General features: G+C 38.1%; 1 protein-coding gene across 2 annotated transcripts in view; it reads right to left on the bottom strand.

Moving 5' to 3' along the window:
* Positions 1-20074, bottom strand: part of ptn (pleiotrophin) — a 39934-nt gene that overhangs the window by 1925 nt on the left and 17935 nt on the right. The window contains exons 1-4 of one of the 2 annotated variants that reach the window (XM_055020339.1): positions 13007-13134; positions 11066-11160; positions 10347-10520; positions 5433-5594 (exon numbers count right to left, since the gene is read on the bottom strand). In XM_055020339.1, coding sequence (XP_054876314.1) covers positions 5433-5594; positions 10347-10520; positions 11066-11159 — 430 coding nt within the window. In that variant the 5' untranslated portion in view covers position 11160; positions 13007-13134. Of the gene's footprint in view, positions 1-5432; positions 5595-10346; positions 10521-11065; positions 11161-13006; positions 13135-20074 lie in introns of those variants that run through there. The other variant, XM_055020338.1, reaches the window with a different exon arrangement.

Raw genomic sequence — 20074 nt, 5'->3', positions numbered from 1 at the left:
CCTGTTTCTCCTTCCTCAGGGAAAAAGGGCATCTTCACACACCAGAAGGTGCGCACTCGTTCTGGGCTAACATGCAAATAAGCAACGGAAAACTTGTTCAATTAAGGGCGAGTCATAAATCACGTTGAACAGTTTATTTTCTTTTTCCCAGCTCTCACATCACCCGTGAGAAGTGAGATGGTGAGTAATATTTCCCGTGTTCAGGACCATCACTGCAACAGAGCGTCACTTTGTAAACTGAATGCAACAAGAAAGTCAAGCACAGAGACAAAGACGGGACAAAAGCAAATGAAAAAAAAAACACTGACGTTTTGATGATTTAAATGGCTGAGAAGTTCCTGCAGCCTTTTAAATCAAAGTTTGAAGTGACTCCAGCTTCACAACATGATCTTTTTGAATTCCTTCACCATACTAAATTGTTTTTATAATGATTAATCCTTAAATCTTCCCTCTCTAATGATTTTTTATCAAAACTAACACAAACCACTAGCAGATGAGTGAAATACCAAATGTGTCACTTTCATTAAGGTCTTTTAAAGTTCCAACTTGCAGTGGAATAAATTGAGCGAATCTAATTAATGAGTTTCAATCTCTAATGAAAGAAGATGATGTATGGAATCATATGGAGACATGGTCGTAATATATAAATACTTAAATCCTAAATTAATGTTCATATGCAGGGATTAAGTTGAAAGGACACCTCCACAGCTAGCAAATCCTTTAATAACATGCTGGCAGGCAGTTTGGAACTGCAACAACTTATGCTCCGTCAGTGAGATTTGAGCAGCGGTGCCTCCACCTTTTAACATTCTCAGTGCGCGTCGCTCAGAAAATCTCCAGGAAATCTTTTCTTTTCGGCTGCCAACTTTCCGCAGGGAGCAGAATTTAGATGCACAAGGTGCTCTCAAGCATGCAAATACTGAAATTGCTGCGGCGTCCCGTTTGATTGCTTGCTTTAATTTGTTGGAATGTTTTCCGTCCTTTTCTTCCCCCCTCTCGTTCTTCGTGTCAGCATATTCTGCTCCCCGGAGAGGGAAAGGATTCGCTCTCACACTCGTTCTCTCCACTCCATGTCAGATAGGGACTCTCACTCAGGAGGCTCGAGTGCATTCTGCTGCATTTGCAAGTCGGATGTCACAGCTCCTCTTTGCTTTTCAAACACAGTGGGAGTCAAGATGGTGTTACTTTTTACAGCTCAAACATGTCCGAAGCCAGACACTTTCCTCCTGTCGTTTCAGAAAGACAAAGATAAAAGCTGGACATTGTTTACTTGAGGACAAACAATTTTATGTAGACTAAAATTCTTTGAAAAGTGGCTCTGTCTTATTCAAATGGTTTTTGAGAAATATCTTAAAGTTATTTTTAAAATCTTGATTGGACTGATAAAACAATATGCACTAAAATCTCCAGGAATTGTCAGTGACTCTGAAATTACTGACAACCTCAGGCGAGTCAGATTCTGTGCTTTTCACTTTCTAATCCACTCAAGGCTAAATGTTATCTTTGCACCTTTTTCTTCCACTTAACTTTCCTTGACTCATCAATCTGAACCCCTTGTTTTAATGGAGTTTAGGAGTCAGTAAATGTCTTCTTTTCAGCATTACTGTGTACTGCAACAAAACATTCCAATATTCACATTTTTTCATTAACAATATTTTTAGTTGAGGTGTGAGGTACTAAATTGAAAAAAATAAACCCTTAATGTGCTACTTTTTGTATGTTGATTTAATATGTTCCACTTTTTGAATCACTATTCATTTTCAATATTTTGATTTACTGATTTTTTTTCTTTTTTTTTATCAATAGACAGTTTAAAATATGAACATTCAAAGCTAAAATTATGCAATGCTCTGGGGATATTAAATGTCCATTCTCATCTCTTGGTCATTTTTTTCCTGTAGACCCAGTCCAAGTGCTAAAAAGATCTATTTAAGATAACATGAACCATTTAAATGAGCAGGCACGTGCTATAGCTGTAGCTGCTGTATTTTATGTTGATCACCACTGGGCTGTCACAGTGAGGCAGGAGATTAGAGCTAAACCCAAGTGCCAAATATAATTAAAGGCCAATTTAACTGATTTATAAATGTAAAGTGATAACATTTGAGCCTGAACTTTGCCTTAACAGGAGTTTTATTTCCCCCACATGGTTCCTTGGCTTTGTAACTGGAACATCACATCTATTCAATACAATAAAAATTCTTAAAATGGTGTAAAAAGAAGTTTTCTAAAATTGATTACAATTAAACTTGAGCTTTTATTGGGCCTCTTGGCAGTTTCTACAGCCGTGGCGCTCTACTTTCTATAACCAGGTGAAAGCAATGATACTATGTTTTTGACTTTTGAAGTCTGAGCCTGCTTATTCAGAAAGAGGCTCAAGTGTTTTCTGCAAAATTTTTAAGATTGCCATTAGTTACCAAACAAAGACTTTTGTTTAATCTAAAACCAAATCTGGTGTCCAAATGTTCGCCCCCACCCCATGCAGAGCGTCTCCTGTTCAGCTGAATGAAAATAAATTTCTTCAGGAACTCATTTCTGTCAGTGTCTGTTCTTTGTTTTGCTCCATGTGGTCTCGTTCACCTGGAAAGGACAGGAAAGGTGTGCAGCTCTGGGTCTCATACGACTCCAGAGGGACACTCCAGCATATTCTCCTTTGGAGTGTGCAAATAACAAATTTTGCCCCCTTTCACAGCAACCTGCTGCTATCTCAAAAACCCCAGTGATGTTGCTCAGAATCGCTGGTTTTGTGCAACAGATCTGTCCAGCTGTGGGAAGCCAAACATTTAATTTTCTTTTTTATGATCCCACTGCCAAAGATTATATGTGTAATATTGTCACACTCTCTCTTTTTTCTTTCTTTCTTTAAACAAGTAGCCTTTCCCCTTCCCATGGCTTATCTTCCAAGAGGCAGTTACAAGAAATCACACTTCCTGCAGACGGCTTCCCACCAACTGCATCTCTTCGTCTGGACCTCTGTCATCCCTGCTTTGCTTCTCCTTTCACCTCAGCTCTCACACCTCTAAGATTGTCACTTTGCATCCAGGCAGTCGGCCCTCGCGAGAAGCGATGTAAACAGGTGAGCCTGGAGTGTAACACAAACTCAAACTCAGTCTGATCTCCAGTCACACTTACGAGCATCCAGAAAGGTTTACCTTTTCTTTTCCCAAGTTCCAGTGCTTTACAACCCTCTATAATTTAGATGGGAAAGTAGGTGCATTCTCAAATCATGTATTAAATCGAACTCTTTGTGTTCAGTTTCAGATCAATCTACCTACATAAATACATTGGATAAACTAATAACCTCCTTGCTCACACAGGCAGGTGCTGCTTATGAAAGGACTTAGTAACCCTTTATCAAGTCTTTTTTTCTTTTGCAGTTTGTGAAACTGTTACCAAACAGTTAAGACATCCGCAATGATCTCAGTAAAGCAATAAAAATACTTTCCACCAATCGGTGACAAGTTATGAGATCATTGAGAACTCAATGAGAAGGAAAAGTAACAGTATTTTGGGACTGCATTAAAAAAATAAAACAAGGCTTAAAAAGTCAAACCAGGATTCTAAAAGCTACTTAATCAGTGGTTGTACTTGTTTCTTTTTCTTTGTATATCTTTTTTCTGCTAAAGTTTGCCATATGTTGTATTTTTATGAAAAGAAAAAGGGAAATTACACAGATGGCAAGTAGGTCAAATTTCCTTAAAAGCAACTCAAACAACATGGCCATAAAACCCAACGTATCTGAACCCAAAGAGGACAGACGTTAAATGGTTCACAGCTCTGCAAACTGCCACTGAACATTTCACATCACCTCGGATTTTAAATGAACCTCCCTGATTGTGGTTGTTTGATGAAGCGACAGTAAGGTTAGGCAAACTCTTTATGCAAACTTTGTGTCGGCTCTCGTCAGCTGCTGAGCGTGATAAACCCGGCTTATTGCCATTGGCAACATTTCCAGACTCATAATTCTGTTTGGACAATGGGGCATTGACAGTGGCTAATTTACATCCTTGTTTGCAGAATTTACAAGCAGCACTGACCCACAGTGGATCGACTGCTTCTTACCAGACAGTAACGTATCCCACGCATGTTCACATGATTTTAATTTTAACAATAAGGTCAATATTTGTTGCTACTTAAGTTATTTTTGATTGCTCTCCATTTATCACAGAAAATCACAAGTAGAAAATCACATTGTTCCAGAGTTCAGTGACTTTGACATGGCTGAGGAAAGTTAAAAGCCTGTAATTACAGCTGAATAGTGAGTTAACTTTCTCAGTCCGGGTTTAATCCTGTCACTCAAAGCTTCAGCTTCACAGTAAAGTAGGAGGATTTCCTTCTGCGTGACGGAGAATTGAATGTGAATGCAAATCACACATGACATTGCCTGAGATTAAATCATTTGCAAGGGTTTGTTGGATTTAGCAAAGATGCAATCAGCATGCGATGTTCGAGGAGACAAGGCGAGAATCTACTGAACTCGCACAGTAATTATCAGGAGAGATGATGGAAATTCAGTCCTGATGCAAGTTGACACATATTCTGATGCATAATCATTCTAATTAAAAAGAAATCCAGGAAACTTTTGACTGACGTGTGATGAGCAAAACAAAACCTCGTCATCAGCAGCCGTTGCTCAGCAAACAGTAAACCGACTGACCTTACATTTAAAACCAACTACAATGTGGAAAATCCACTTTGAATGAATCGAGATTCATTCATTTTATTGATATTTTCACCTGTAGAATCTAAGCAAATGAAAAAAAGAGATTTACATAGTTATGTATTATCATATACGTCAAAAGAGCATCAGTCAGGCAGTGTCCTTTGTTCCTGTTTGAAGTGTTGCTCAAATAGTGATGTAACTCTGTGGTAAAAATGGAACAGTCTCATATTTTTTAATGTGTTGTTGACAAAAATATAGAGTAGGAAAATATTTTCACAAGAAAAACATCTAAATTTCTTAGTTTCAACATTGACTATGTCTATTGAAGGTTGCAGACTTTAAATAACGTCCAAATGATCAGTTTGCTCCTCTTATGTTTTAACCCTTTTAGATCAATGAATAAATGTAATTTAAGAAATAAATTAGTTCTCCATACTTTTCGTACTTGTGCAGGATGCCTGTAATTTTTATATCACTGGAGACTGAAGACCTGCAAGATGCTATAGGAGAAAATCAAATAAAAGCTAATTTTGCACAGTTTGATTCATTGTTTTGCCAAGTCAGCTTGCTGCAAAAGCTCCTTCATTAATACATTCATTTAGATTCCACCCAAGCTTTGTTTTTGCTTTTGAAGCTCAGCACTAAACTAATTTTCTTTTCTGCTAGAAACAGACATTTGTTCCACATGATTTCTGAGAATCATCATAGTTTCTGACAGGCTCATCGTGTCATTTTATCCAGCCATCATTTCTTCGCTTCCCCGGCTTACCTTGCAGCTTGGGCTTGGAAATTTTCCCGCATGGCTTGGTTGCCGTGACGGTTTCAGCGCAGGTCGCATCCATGAGCGCTCGCTTCAGTACCCCAGTCCTGTTCTTCTTCCCCGTCGCCAGGTCACACTCCCCCCAGTCCTGGAACTCGTACTTGCATTCCCCTGAAGCAAACGCAGGAATCAGATCAACATTTTCAAGAGCAAATAAGAGAGACAATCTGGTAAAATAAAATGAATTTCTTGAAAGAACCTCTCAGAGCTCATGGATTTGTGTTTAATGGCTGCTTGGTGAGTAACTGGTTCAGAGTGGAGCTCTTCTCCACAACAAAAGATGGTTCCTAGTGCAGAAGCAGATGGGAACTCTGCGTTTTGATCTTACATTTGCTGTATGATGAGACCTAGCAACAGATGGATATAATCAAAAGCAACCTGGCTCCACCTGGAGAAATAACACAATCTATAGCTACAGCCCCGTGAAAGCCTCTATATGACAGCAAATATTTGAGGGAGAATTTAAAGATGCAAGATTGCTTCTGAAAATGCCATTAGCTGCTGGTGTGTTTTAAAAGTGGCCTTACAGAGGAGGTGTGTGTGTGCAGAGTGCACATAAGTATTTGTGCTCTATAAGGCCAAGCTTCTCATCTCTCCTCTTGCATTATTTTGCTGCCAGTCCGGCCAGGCTCCCTCGAGGCTGTGACACTCATTCGTCAGCTTCCTCTCACATGAAAGGCCGTGTCACCGCAGCCGAGATCCCAGAGTGCTCATCAGACCGGGGGGCGGGAGGAGAGGCGAGGCGCGGTGAGGCGGCGCAGGGCAGGAGAGCAGAGAGAGGGAGTGACAGGGCCATTGTTGCAGGAATCCGACAGGGACTTCCTGAGCAACCAACTTTGAAAGCCGTGTTCCCCTCACAACCATAATTTATGTCAGAGACAGACAGAGATATCCCACTTGTAGTGAATTTATCAGGAGGCTGTGCTACATTTTGAAGTGCCATGTGCAGCATGCTTGGTTGCAAAGGTATTCACACACCTTGAACTTTCTGACTTACTTTTTTTTTTAAGTGGAGCATAAATGTGCTGTGAGGAAAACTGTAAATTGTTTCATTTTTGTTTAGACGCCCCATGCCGCACTTCTGGGGTTGTCTCTGTAAGCTTTCCACATCTTGACAAAGAAGTTTTTCTTCCTATTTATTTATTTATTTATTTATTTTGCATAATAACTCAGATTACAAGAAGACTTTCTCTGGAGAAATCAGTTTAAGTCCTGGTCTAGATTCTCAAATTTATTTAGCGCTGAACTTTCACAGAGCCAAAATAAGAGATAAATTGAAAAGAGAGTCATTTATTTACAATCATTTTATCCAACTTTATCAAGTCTTTTAGATCTTCTAAAAGCTTCCATGTCTCTGCTGATGATGAAAATCCTCCCCACAGCATGACGCCGTCACCACCAGTGTCACAGGGAAACCGGGTGGACGCAGTGTCATAATTATGGTCTCTTGTAAGCAAGGCATCTTCTGTCATACATTTGCTTTGTCATATTACCATAAAACTTTATGATGGTGACAGGATCATGCTCAGTTTCTAAGAAAAGAAATCAGAAATATTTTACAAACTTTTTGTATCATAAATTAATCATTTAAATCAAATATTCACTGCTATTTCTGTATATGAGCTTCATAACTCTGCCTGTATTTTAAATGAAAAAAAATTAAAGGTTTGGAAATGATTAAATAGGATTTGTTGAGTATTCTCATTGTACTTTATATGCCCACATAGTTCTTTATTTGACCTTCATAAATGTAAAATATCAATGCAAATGTTTTCCAACGTTATTTTTTCAGTTGTGGCAAAGAGTTTCTTATCTATAGCTCAAATCAGTGAGAAATAAACATTTTACTGTTTTGTCTGTGTGTAATTATTTAGCTTTTCTAATCTCATGCCAAATTAAAAAGAATATCAGCATCTTTAACTATTATATATCATAAAAAGTTAAACTGAAGTCCATGAATGAATGTTTGTCATATGTACATATTTAAATGTTGGGGTTAGGAAGTTTACGTTCACTTTATATTCATAGATATCTTTAAAACAAGAACGGGAATACATTAATATCATTAAGTTTAAACTTTGTTTTTATGATTCAGAGTGGCTGTGGTGTTTTGTGTGAGCGGTTTCTCTCCATACAATGCATTCAGAGTGATTGTGACCTCTGTTGGTCGTCCCAAAGGTGACTCCTTATTTTGGGTTCACTTAGTGAAAACAATGACTCTGCAGAATTATTAACAGCTACCTCTTTTGACTTTATGCTGTGTTGTACTTTTGAAAACTTTAAATGTCAATTGAAGCTTAAAAATAAAATAAAAAACAGCTGCTATATGGCATGCAATAAAAAAGGCAATAAAATATCTAATAAAAGAAAAGCAAAAACATTAAAGTGGATGTTTATAACAAATAGCCCAGCAGGCGTAAGATGAGATGTTCTGTTTGTTTAAATGGTAAATATGTTGATTAAAACTGACAGAAAGTCAATAAAACTGATTATCTTTTTGCTGCTGCCCCTTTGTAAACGATTTTTCCTTAAAGTTGATATGCTAAAATGAGAAAATAAAACATTAACCAGCCTTTGCATTGGAGTGATTTTGACAAAAGGTAAATGTCAATGGCCTGACAGCTGGTCATAACAGATACTGTTCAATAAATTAAGTTCAGATTTTCATTGTCAAACGGGTTAAAACAAAGTTGCTTTTTGTTTTTGTTTTTTTTTTTTCAGAAATAATTTGGCTTTTCATTGTTATTTATTTATCTGCTTATGTGTGCAGAAGAACTTAAACTGACCAGCATTAGCCTGAAAAGGCCAAAGCGTATCTGAAATAAAACTTTCCCAGGGCTTCATTCATCTAGGAACCACCACCCCTGGAAGGCACAATAAAAAGAAATTATGATGGTTTAAAACTTTTGCACATTTTACACTGATGAGAATAATTTGCTCAGCAGCACAGAATCTAAATGCTGCTCCAGGTCCCACAGTGGAATAGCTGACTCCAAATGTTTTTTATGTTTTTTTTTTTTTGTGCAAGCAGGTCTGGTAGGTTGTAGTATGTCAGAGAAAGTGGAGATAGTTTCACCTTCTGTATGTGTGCGGCGTTAACATTATGGTAAATCCTGACCCTGCAGGAACTTCCAGTTCAGGCCAGGTTGTTTTAAAACACCTTTAAAATCCAAACGTTCCAGGTCAGGATGCCGCCATGTTAACAGGCCTTCCAGCCACACACTGGTTTTCATATGTTCCAGTCACTGCAGCGACTTTACCACAAACATGGGAATGTTGATCTACATCCACTTCATTTTCTCAAGCAACATCCCTCTGAAGTCTGGATCTATGTAACTTAGTGCTATCCTTTCAAAACTTTTGCTATTCTGGTCATCATTTCTGATGGTTTGTTTGCAAAGCCTCACAGGTTTTACCTTGGGAACAAAAATCCCCCAGCGTTGTCACACCTAGATCTCCCTCGGTGTAAAAATGATGCATTGTTTAGATATCTAGAAATATGAAAAGGTGAGTGAATGTCCCTTCCACAGCGGTGACACTTGTGGATTGACAAAATTTGTCCAGAGATTTATGAACCTGCCTGGTGGTTCCATTTACACGCCCCCACAAACAAGGTAAAAACAATGCCTGCTTCTCTGTTGTGCTGGCAATGACGATGTTGGATGGTTATTTCCATGACAATGTATCATATTCTCAGCAGACATTTCTGTTGTACCTCTAATTAGCTAGCTTATGCATTCCTGTTCTGAAAATGAGGCCATTGTTTGTCTGAATGACACGCAACAATGGATTATGAGGAGGAGTGGAGCAACAAATGGAAACTATGTATTTGTGCAAGGGAGGAATTCTCTGGGTCCAATACGACCATGTCCACAATTTCTAGATTAGCAGAAAATACAAACAAAAATCCCTTGTGGCCAAAGTGTTAGTATTCTTAATAATGTAATAGTAGGTTCTGAAAGATAAACAATAAGTCAAGATTGCAGCAGATGATGATGATTATCATTATTATTATTATCAGACATAAACATGAAAGTACCCAGTGATTAGGAGCATGTAGGACAACACGTGCAATAGCAAATGGCAGGAACTGAGGAACAGGAAGTTTATAAAAGCTGTGAAGGTAATTAGAAAAACCAGAACCAGCTGAGTCTAATCACCAGGACGGCTGCAGCTGAGTGAGAGGTAAACACGTAAAATAAAAATGACAAATGAATGACACAATGAAGAAAAGGGGAACAAAGAAATATACAAAAAGGAGTAAAGAAAAACAATCCGACACAATCGAATACAAAAAACAAAATACTTGCAATAAGTAGCTGAATATCAAAAACAAAACTAGAGAAACAAAACCAAATGGAACCAAACTCAAACTTTTAGTAAGATTCTCACTGAAGCAGTTTTACATTTATATTTTACTTTAACTAAGTCGATCCAAATTTCCCAAAGGTTGCTTATGACTTTTACAATTTTCCCAGCCTGTGAGAACATATTCTGATTTATAACTGTAAATACTATAAGGTAGAAAAAAAACTCTGCTGGGACTGAAGATTGATTTCTTTGCTCAGGAAAGATGAATAATTTTGTGGGAAATCACTTCAGGGCCTCTTTTAAGTCTTACTAGATTTGGATCCACTATCCCCTCTCCACTTAGAGCAAAATTGTCACCAATTATTTTTTAAAAGCAATTATTTCTCAACAAAGAACAGTATGCAAAGTAATAATTGTATTTTTCTGACTGTATTAGTGTGAGAAAACCTTTCTGCACGTGAAGATTAAGCCAGTGTAGAGCTTTCCATGTCGTTACCACTGATGGTAACAAAACTGCACACAAATCTAGAATCTGAAGAAGAAATATTTCACCTCCAAACTTCTTCTTCCAGTTGCAGGGGATCTTGCAGCGTTGGGTCTTGATGGTCTGCTTGCAGTCGGTTCCTGTGCGCGTTCCTTCCCTGGTGCCCAGGCCGCAGTCGCCCTCGTTGGCGACGCACACGCTCCACTGCCAGTCCCCACAGTCAGATTTGCGTTCCTTCTTTCCTGTATGGATAACGGATGTTGGAGACGCAGATATTCGAAACTCTGAGTAGCTTCTCATCTTTCTCATCTTTTATTTTGTTTATTTTTTTGGAAAAATAAAAGGATGTTCTATGACATTTATTTTTACAAAAAGTTACCCAAGGTTGAAGTTCTCCTTTTTGTTCATCTGTAACTTTCTTCTTAAGTTAATGTTTTTAATGCTTATGTTTTAAAATAATTTGTATTCTTGTAATTGCTTCAGTTTATTTCCAATGCAAATAAACTTTTTCCCTCTAATTTAAACCAGCTTAAATGTATTTCCTTTACCCAGGAGGAACAGTTCAGACTCATTTTCTCTTTGTTGCAAATTATGATTTATTGTAAACTTTCACAAGAGACCAATTACTTCAACCTAAAACTTTTTGGGGATTTTTTTTTCAAGTTGTACCCTGGTAAATTAATCACCCAGGAAGTGGAAGCCCTGCATGTGTATTTCTTAATTTGAGTTTGCTCGGTCCAAATTGCTTCGTTATATCACAAGTGTGCTGACAGGTTGCAGTAATCACCTTGTTTTTCTGCTTTCCCTCCTTCAGCTGCCATCACCGTTAGCACCAGGAGGGCCAGTACAGCCACCTGTGTCCACAGCTTCTGTCCAGTCATTCTTGAAAACAGATACACAAAAAGTATTTTAACAGCCTCCCCAAAGACAAACATGGACTTTAGAGGGTCGATGTTTTGGAGGAACATGGAGGTGAGCAGAGAAGCGATAGTTCTCCAAAGTGTTTAGAGACCCGAGGAAAGCCTGGAGCGTTTCCAGCTCTCCGTCTTTTCTGGAGCCACCGCCACTGTGCCAGCCTCTAACATCAACATTTTGATTGTCTGCACAGCAGTCGCAATGACAGTCACATGTGTGTATGTGTGTGCGTGTGTGTGCGTGTGTGTGCTGTCGATCCGAGCTTGTCACTGTCAAATAAAGCCATCACACTGGTCCCATTTAAAACCTTCGCCTGCCGTCAGGCTAAATGAAATATAAGAGTTTAAAAACTGCATGAAGCTTTGGATTGCTTCCATCAGGTGATGTTGGAGGTTACTGGGTGGAGGCCCGGTGGTTAGCACAACCGCCTTACAGCAGGACTGATTCTGCAAGGACATAAGATGCTCTCTCCAGGTAGCTGGGCTCCTCTCACAGCCCAGAAACACAACGGCCAAGCTAACCTGTTAGCGTAGTGGAACATTTTACACAGACAAGAATATTAATAGTGTTTTACTTTTTGTTTTTCATCCTGTAGAGCAATTGAAGAGTTCAAAAATGCATTTCAATTAAGATATTAAAGCTCTTATAGTTTTTTTTTAATCTATTTATTTAGGTTCAACTGAAGCATGAATGTATTTCCACATTTTCTATTGATCTGCCACTGATTGGCCAATCAGTGCCGCTGATGCATCAGCATGTCTGATGGATGGCAATTTAACTTCTCAAGGAAATAAAAACAATCATGAACTATTTTCAGTACCAGAACCGACAAATTTGAGGTCTTTGTGCAACTAATTCAACCTGAAGGTGTTTTATTAGTACAGAAATACACTTCATTTCCCTCACTGAAAAAATCATATTCGCATTGGATCAAGTTTCTAACCACAGCGTTCTTTAAACTGTTTGGTAAATCAGTTGTTTTTTTTAACTCAGAAAACTCTCAATCATTGTTCCTCCTACTGCTGTCAGTCACTTAGACTTACAACTGTATTTTTTTAAAAGCCTTGCCTAGTTTTATGTGCACCATTTGCAAAATCGCATCACAGGCCAGGTGGGTCATCTTGCTGTTTGAAAAAATATGAACTTTCTGACATTTAGGATGATTTTTATTGCGAAAGAGAGACTTCAGAGATGTTAGAGGCTTCAAATGATTTCAGTTTGTGGCAAAGTTTCATCTTCCAGCACCTAAATATACAGCAACAGCTACTATGCAAATCTTTAGATCGAAATATATTCATGTGCTATAATGGCCCAGTCAAAGCTCAGACTTAAATTTGATCAAAAATCTTTAGCTGAGGCTTCACAAATGCCATCTATCCAGTCTGACAGAATTTGAAGTGTTTTGCAAAGAAAAATGAGACCAAATGCGACTGTATCTGGTAGAGACACAACCATTAAACAGGAGCGTGAATTATTGTTGTAGTAAGTTCAAGATATGGTAGATTTAATATGTATATTTCTTTACCTATAATCAAATCTAATGACTTGCCCGTCTTGGCTTATTGTATGCAAAAAAAGTGCAAAGTATGTTGGGAAATTTCACAGCTTCGACGTCCAAAAGGCTCACTGACCCGTTCTGCTTTTGCTCTAGGAAACATTCTGCTGCTACGGCGATGACGACAGAACCAGAAACAGCGAGAAAAAAGCAGAACGCATTTGGATTTATGTCTCCTAATTATCCATCAACCAGGATTACTCATTTCCATTCCGTCAATTAAGGATTCAGAAATAAAAACTGCAGTAAATCTCTTACCTTTCTTGATTCTTTTGTTGACAGGAAGCTGCTGAACGGGGCTGCCAGAAAGAATCTGCTGCCTCTGTAAGTACTGCCCTTTCCTTTTTCCTTATTTGTTCTTTTCTTAGTGAGATTCTCCGGCAGACAAGGCTCTCTGAGAGGGAGTCAGCATGGGACTCGGGCAATTACCAAGAGTCTGACACCAAAAATGCTCTTTTCCTTTCATGTTCTTGTAGAACAGTTGAGCCTCGCAGGGAAATAATGTGCATTTGTCATTTTTAATCCGTCAAGAGCTGGGTCTCAGGCCTTTGTGATTTCATTCTAGCACTTTGAATAGACATTTGACTTTTTGTTTCAAAGATTTAGTCTGACTATGCATATATTTAAACCTCAAATTCAATTATTGCCAGTTCTTTAAGCACATCTTCTTATTAGAACTCAGGAAACTCATTTTGCACTGTGAGGTGTCGCCGGTACTTCTTCTGCCATCTGAATCCTCCGTATGATGGAATTTATTCTTTTCTATTTTTGGCAGCTGACAGGAAAATCCAGCTTTGATTAAATACTCAAGCTCTGTCTCCTGCTTTTACTTTAACACTGACTGTAACGTAGTCCAAATTGTTCTTCATAAGCAGCAACAAAAAAAAAAGGAAGCATTAAACTCCAGTGGAAAGAAGTATATACAATGACTTCTAAGAATTTCATATAAAAAATCCAATAAAAGCCTGCAGATAAGGATCCATTTCTATGAAAAAGGAATTTAGTCTTTCAGAAGATAAGAAAGCTTTTCCTCAGTTAGTCACAGGCAGAGCGACAGGATGGAGGAGGAACAACAAATAACGACTTTAAATGAAGACAGTGAGTTCTGCATATTACTGCTGCAGCTGGAGAGTCCTGCAAGGTTACACGCTCTCCTTCTCCATCAGGTCAATAAATTAGATGAAAGACACCGGATTGTTTCCATCTGCAGCTTTACCACCTCTATAAAGGATGAGTGAGTGAGCTGACATTCACCTGCTTATAAAAGTTTGAAGAGAGACACGAGAAGGTGGATTTAAAGGACTTAAGCAATAAATGTTTATTTAAATTTTACTTCACCATCAGAAACTCTTACTGCCTGTCAAGCAGGTGGCATCAGGCTGCTTTCATTGCTGTTAATATAACCACCTTTAGTGCTTTTCTAAAGCATTTAACAAATTTGGTGTTCGGATCTCACTGAAATATATCGAAAGGCAAGAAACCAAACTGAGTGTGCAAGATATTTTCTGTAATCTACACAAAATTATGTTTTTAATAGTAAACAAACAAAATCAAATTGAATGGTACCCAAAAAAGAGGAAGAATAATTTGTTTATTCTGAAAAAACTACAACGTTTTCCTGATTTATGGCTTTTTTGTTTCTTTTTTTTTTTTTTTTAGTTTTGTCCAGAGTTTGATCCAAATCATAACTTGCTAAGATATCCTAATGACCTGCCGTCTTTGGCACCCAAGTAGCATGACACAAGATAACCACACTCATTAATCATGACCAAGCTTTCAGTGGATCCCAAAAAATATAGGAAATTACTGCAGCTGAAGGTGTAGCAAAGTGAAACACTCATAACTAAATGTCATTGAGTTTCCTGAAGAGAGAAAACTTTGGAAGAGTTTTCACAGACTTTATGATTTTTTTTTTCTTCAAAAGATTTTCAGAAAGTCAACCTTTTGTTCAGGAAGATAAGACACTCTGTATTCAGGTGTATATATATTACACATTACGATGGTCTGAGGCAGATCCAAGCAAAAACCCAGAGCTCATTAAAGGAAACACTGATAGCATGACTCCTGGGGATGTTCTGATCACAATCTGTCGCAAAACAAATTGCAAAAACTAAAAAAAGGAAAGAAAAACAAAATGTTGCCTCTCCTGCTGACTCTGAAAGTAAGAGCCACAGTCTGAAACCTAATAAATAGTGTTTACATGCCACAAGCACCGGAGGCAGAGACATTAGTTTTGTGCTGTTCATCTGTGGCCAATCGACCGGACTTGCAGAAGAAAAAGCACACTTACACATCTGAGTTATACACTGCCTCTGCAGAAGTTCATCCTATTTCTCTTTCTTGTCTTTTGAATCTAATCTAAAACATTTTTATGAGGCTTTCAGCACAACAGAGCTCTGAATTACAGGAGGTGGATTTTGGCTGCCACTTGCCCCCATTGCAAAAATCTTTACCATATTTTGCAATTTGGTCAAAACTGAGATGACCATGGAAGAAAACTCCTCCACATTGCTTTTGTTGCCCTTTACTCGCATATTTAAATCACCAAAAATCACCAAATCAGTAAAGAAGTCAATGTGTCCCAACAGGATAATGATCCAAAATAAAAAGCAACCGCTACAATGGAAAAGTTTAGGTCAATGTGCATTTTTGAGTTAAAATGTTTAAGTTTAGAACCATAGCATCTTTTAAGAACTTTGTGTTGGTCTATTACTTAAAATCCCATTAAGAACTATTAAAGTTTGGTCGTTATCGTGGGGAAAATGAAAATGTTTCAAGAGAAAAAAATACTTTTTTTATCAGTCAGCATCTCCATTGACAGAGGTGAGAATCTCCATTAATAAGACATTAAGATATTAAGTGCATTCAGCTCAACAACAAACCTACAACATTAAGAATAAACCAACTGCACCAATGTGTATTTTGCAAAACAAAATAAAAAGTAAACAAACTGCAACAACAACGTCTGAAACGGCTGCACTGAGCATTTCTCCTCCGTCTCATCCCCTCAGCATTTCCATCTCCTCAACTCAATGTTTTGCTTTCCTCCTGAGAATACAAAAACAAAAAAACACATTATTTAACTCCAACACATACAGCCCACCTTCAAAACTGAGCAATGTTGTGTTTATGAAGACCAAAATCACCAGCTGGTCATGAATTAGGAACTAATTAACTTAGAAAGCAGAACTGGTTTGAACAAGTTTTCTGTTTGCAAGCTGTACATATGGTGAACAACCTACAGGATACTATTCTGAGATCTGCTAAGATCCAGCTTGCAAAGAACGTCCTCAACCACCCGGCTGCTTCACTACAGCAGCTGTGTTGATGCAGTGCAACAATGTAATATTATATATTATTAGTAATGTCTGAATCTGCTGAAGAGACAACAATCAGTAAAGACTGAAATGTCTCTGTTGCACTGAAGAAAGCAAATTCGCCGCTCTAAAACTGAACAGAATCAAAATGACGTATTCAGTGATCATTAGATCGTTGCTCATCAAACTGTCTTCTCTGCTCCTCCTGGATCATTTTCAGCGTTGCTTTAGGGAACATGGAAAACGACAAGAGGGACAACTCACAAGCCAAACTCTTCAAAATGAACAAGGACTGCCAGCAGCAATAGACAGTACACTGATCTGATTTATGCTACGTTGTGACTCAAGACACAATAATTGACTGAAGACTTGGGGAAAAAGCAGAAGCCATGAGTCACCTGCTAATTCACAGTTTTGATGAAAATGAGTAAACTCAGCGACTGTATGAAGCAATAGTACTGATAAAACAGGCCAGATTCTTTTTATTTAGCACAATAAATAAATCATTTCAAATTATCAGTGACAGGTGTCAAGAAATGCTGCAGTAATTTAATAAAATCTTCTGTTTATGACAAATCTAATGTTGAATATTGTGTTTTTTTAAGAGATACTGAATCTCCACACTAGATCTTAACTTTAGGTAATTGATTTATGATATTAAGTCATTCAGTGGATCATATTTTATTTCTGCTAAGAAAATCTTTATGATTTGTTGTCAGACTTTAAAGCTTTTAAATTGATAACAGTAGTGGAGAATATATTCTCTTTGGGAACTCATTTTTGTGAACCAGATGAATATAAACTTCCATCACCATCCAGAATCTCTTGGGGGTTAAAGATGCAGATGCAACGTTCACTGCTCCTCCTGAATCCTGCTTTCTGACAAACTACTGTAAACCTTTCCAAAGTGTTGAGAAAAAAGACATAATGATGCAAAGATGCATAGCCCTCACTTAAGCAATGTCAGAAATAAGTGAGCTCTTATGTTTTTTACTCTCCGGGTTGCACACAAACTGTTGATACTCAGGGTAACAGCTGCACATGAGTTACATTCAGGTGGGCTTTGGCCTTTCAGACAGAGAAGAAGGTTCCATCTTCTGCTGGCATAAAACCAAATGTAGCAAACCAAACAACCAACATACTGAGATTTACTGAGGCATCCCTCCAAATCATTAAAATTTTGTGATCCAGTAAATTCAATGGCCAGAGGTATAAGTTATACCCTGAATGCAAACCGCTCCTACAAACTCAGCGACTGTAACTGTTGTTCCTGCATTTTGTTTTGTCTCCTACTTTAACTATAAATTAGTCGACCAACTTATTTCCTGTTGCTCTAAAACTCTCCACTCTCATTTTCTGAAACATTCTTATTCACCATTTAGGAATCTAAATGCAAGCCTTCTCAATAATGCAAACACTGAAATAAACAAGTTTAATAGAGAAATGTTTGTTATAGAAGTGTTTAGCGCGCAATAATTCTGCATAATCGCCGTCTACTTTTGTCTCTGCTGTAATAGTTTTGATTACAATGCATGGCAACGGAAAAGGATAAATAATAGATTTGATGTGTGTGCTGTAAAAAGGATCTTAATGTTTTACTTAATGCACGGCTGTTTATTTGCTGAATAAATTTGTTTTATGACGCCGTGCGTCACATGAGAAATGACACTTACCTAAGAATGCTTATGATCAGACGATGGATTAGTAAAAGGCAGAATAGAAACATTGGTTTTATTGAAGTTGCTGCTGAAAAACAAAGGTCTTTGGATTGACGCGGGAGTTGATTGTTTTCTCCTCGACAGGTAATTTAGCCAAACAATATTGATTCAATTTGTAGCAAGATGGTGGTTGACATTTGAGATGGTTGTTATCTCCAAGCTGAGTGCTAGATGTGATAATTGTTACACATCGTCTATTTAAGCTATTTTGTTTTGTATGTTAGTGTAGCTGTGGCTCATTAAAATGTCAGCTGGACAAGCATTTATCTTCTTTTGTGAGGATTTTTCGACCTTTGGGGAGTGATGATTAAATTAATGTGGATAACATTAGGCGGGGGAAAAAAGAAAAGTTATTTCTTTGGATGGTGATTATTTGTTTTTGGCCCCCAGCATCTTGAAAAGTCACTTCTGACGTGCTGGAAACAACAACAAAAAAAAAAAGCAAAAATCATTCGTACTAACTCATGTTTTTCTGTGGTTCATTGTTTATCTTCATTTACAAAGAGTAAGTTCTCGGGGAAAAGTCAGGCAGAAACATCTAGTTATGAACAGCTCTCCCATCTCAGCTGTTGTGACTCAGAAGAAGAAAGAAAAAGTCTGAAAGATGTACAGCAGCAGCAATACTTATGAGACTTATTCACCAGTTCTTTCTGCCTGTGCGTTTTCTGAACAGAGCCGGCTCAGATGAAACGAGAAGAGTATTGACAATAGGAACGTGGAGGGTCTTTTGAAAGAAGCAGAGAGGCGAGTGAAGTTGGGGGAAAAAACAGGAAAAAAAGAGCAAAATAAAAAACATAAATGGCTGCATGCAGAGGCATGGGGCAGAAATATAACCATATATATAATCATGTGAGAGGAAGCAAAGAAAACGCCGCTGAGTCCAATGACACATCCAGGCTTCATAATGGCTGTCATTGAAGAAAACCATTTCCTCATGGGGCCGAGGAATTCCTTAATTGAGGCGCAGCACCGTTTCTCATGTGTTTAGGTGCAGATGATTAGAGCAAAATGCCACACATTTCTGACTTGTGTTTTGTAAAGGTCAGACAGTGGGGGGGTGGATGTGTGGAGAGGGTCCCTGCTATCTCTCAGAACAGCCCCTGAGGAGCCCCCAGGGCGTCACGCTCCGGAACAAAAACACCATGTGTGGCATGCTGTGTGTGTCTCTGCGCGCGCGTGTGTGTGTGTGGGTGTGTGTGCGTGTGTGTGTGTGTGTGTTTCAGAAGGCCAGGTCCTGAGAACAGAGCTACGTTTTAACAGCAGTGCTGGGCCTGTATAATGATGAAAACATAATAACAGGGACGGAAAGCAGTCGGTCTAAGTGAGCATCGGAGCTGAAACGGCTGAAAATGAAGAGTTGGGTTTAAGCATGAATGCCTCCATTTCACTAATCACATTATCTGAATCTCCAAACATACACTTGTTTGTTTATCCACACACTCATCTCAATAAATGTTTTATTCCCAACTCTATTAACTTTTTAAACTTGCATTTTGTCTAATTTTGAATTGTGAACGGCATACTGTACAGTTGAAACAAAAGTTTATTTAGACCCACTTCTTTTGTTTTAGGTCAAGTAAAAATACCAAAATAATTTCTATTTGCTAAATGCCACAATGGCGTTTTGTCATGGCGATGCCCGAACATTTACTTTGCTGTTCTTTAGACACTTTGTAACCACTTTGGCTGTATGTTTTATCCAATTGTGTCACATCTAGGACACTTGCTGTCTGTGAACACACTTTTTTAAACCTTAAAAGTTTATTCTGATATTCTGATCTGAATTTATGTCTGACTTTGGCCAGTCCAGTTGTTGCCAAACTCTGCTCCACTCGAGTCTTTTGCGTCCTATAATTTTCCAAGTTGCGCATGCAGCGCATTGGTCTGATCGGATCAGAGCACCTTCTTTCACCAACTCTGTATTTCCCATCACAGAAAATCTCCATGAAATGCACTGAAAAAGAAACAAATACATTTGTGACAGTAATCTGAAAAAAAAACATTCAGTGTGAACGAGCACTTCACTTTAAATCCAAGGCATCAAAAACATTTAAGAAGAAAATTATTAAGTAAAGATATTCTATTGGCTCCATGCACATCATGCACCAGGTTCATGTCAGACTGACACAAAGAACCGCTGTCTGAATGTCCTTCTTGCGAGTTTCAATTTCTGGAACAAATTTTTAAAAATGACAATATTCCTCCATTATTCTTTCTCAAGGAAAATTATTCATTGTGCAATCAACACACCTCAGTTGGATTCAGTCACAATCAACACATGAAATTCAAAA

The sequence above is a fragment of the Poeciliopsis prolifica genome, unplaced genomic scaffold (genome assembly GCF_027474105.1).
Source record: "Poeciliopsis prolifica strain line A6 unplaced genomic scaffold, Auburn_PproV2 SCAFFOLD067, whole genome shotgun sequence".
NCBI classification, from domain to species: domain Eukaryota; kingdom Metazoa; phylum Chordata; class Actinopteri; order Cyprinodontiformes; family Poeciliidae; genus Poeciliopsis; species Poeciliopsis prolifica.
The sequence above is the reverse complement of the archived record's forward strand: the minus strand, read 5'-3'. Positions and strand labels throughout refer to the sequence as shown.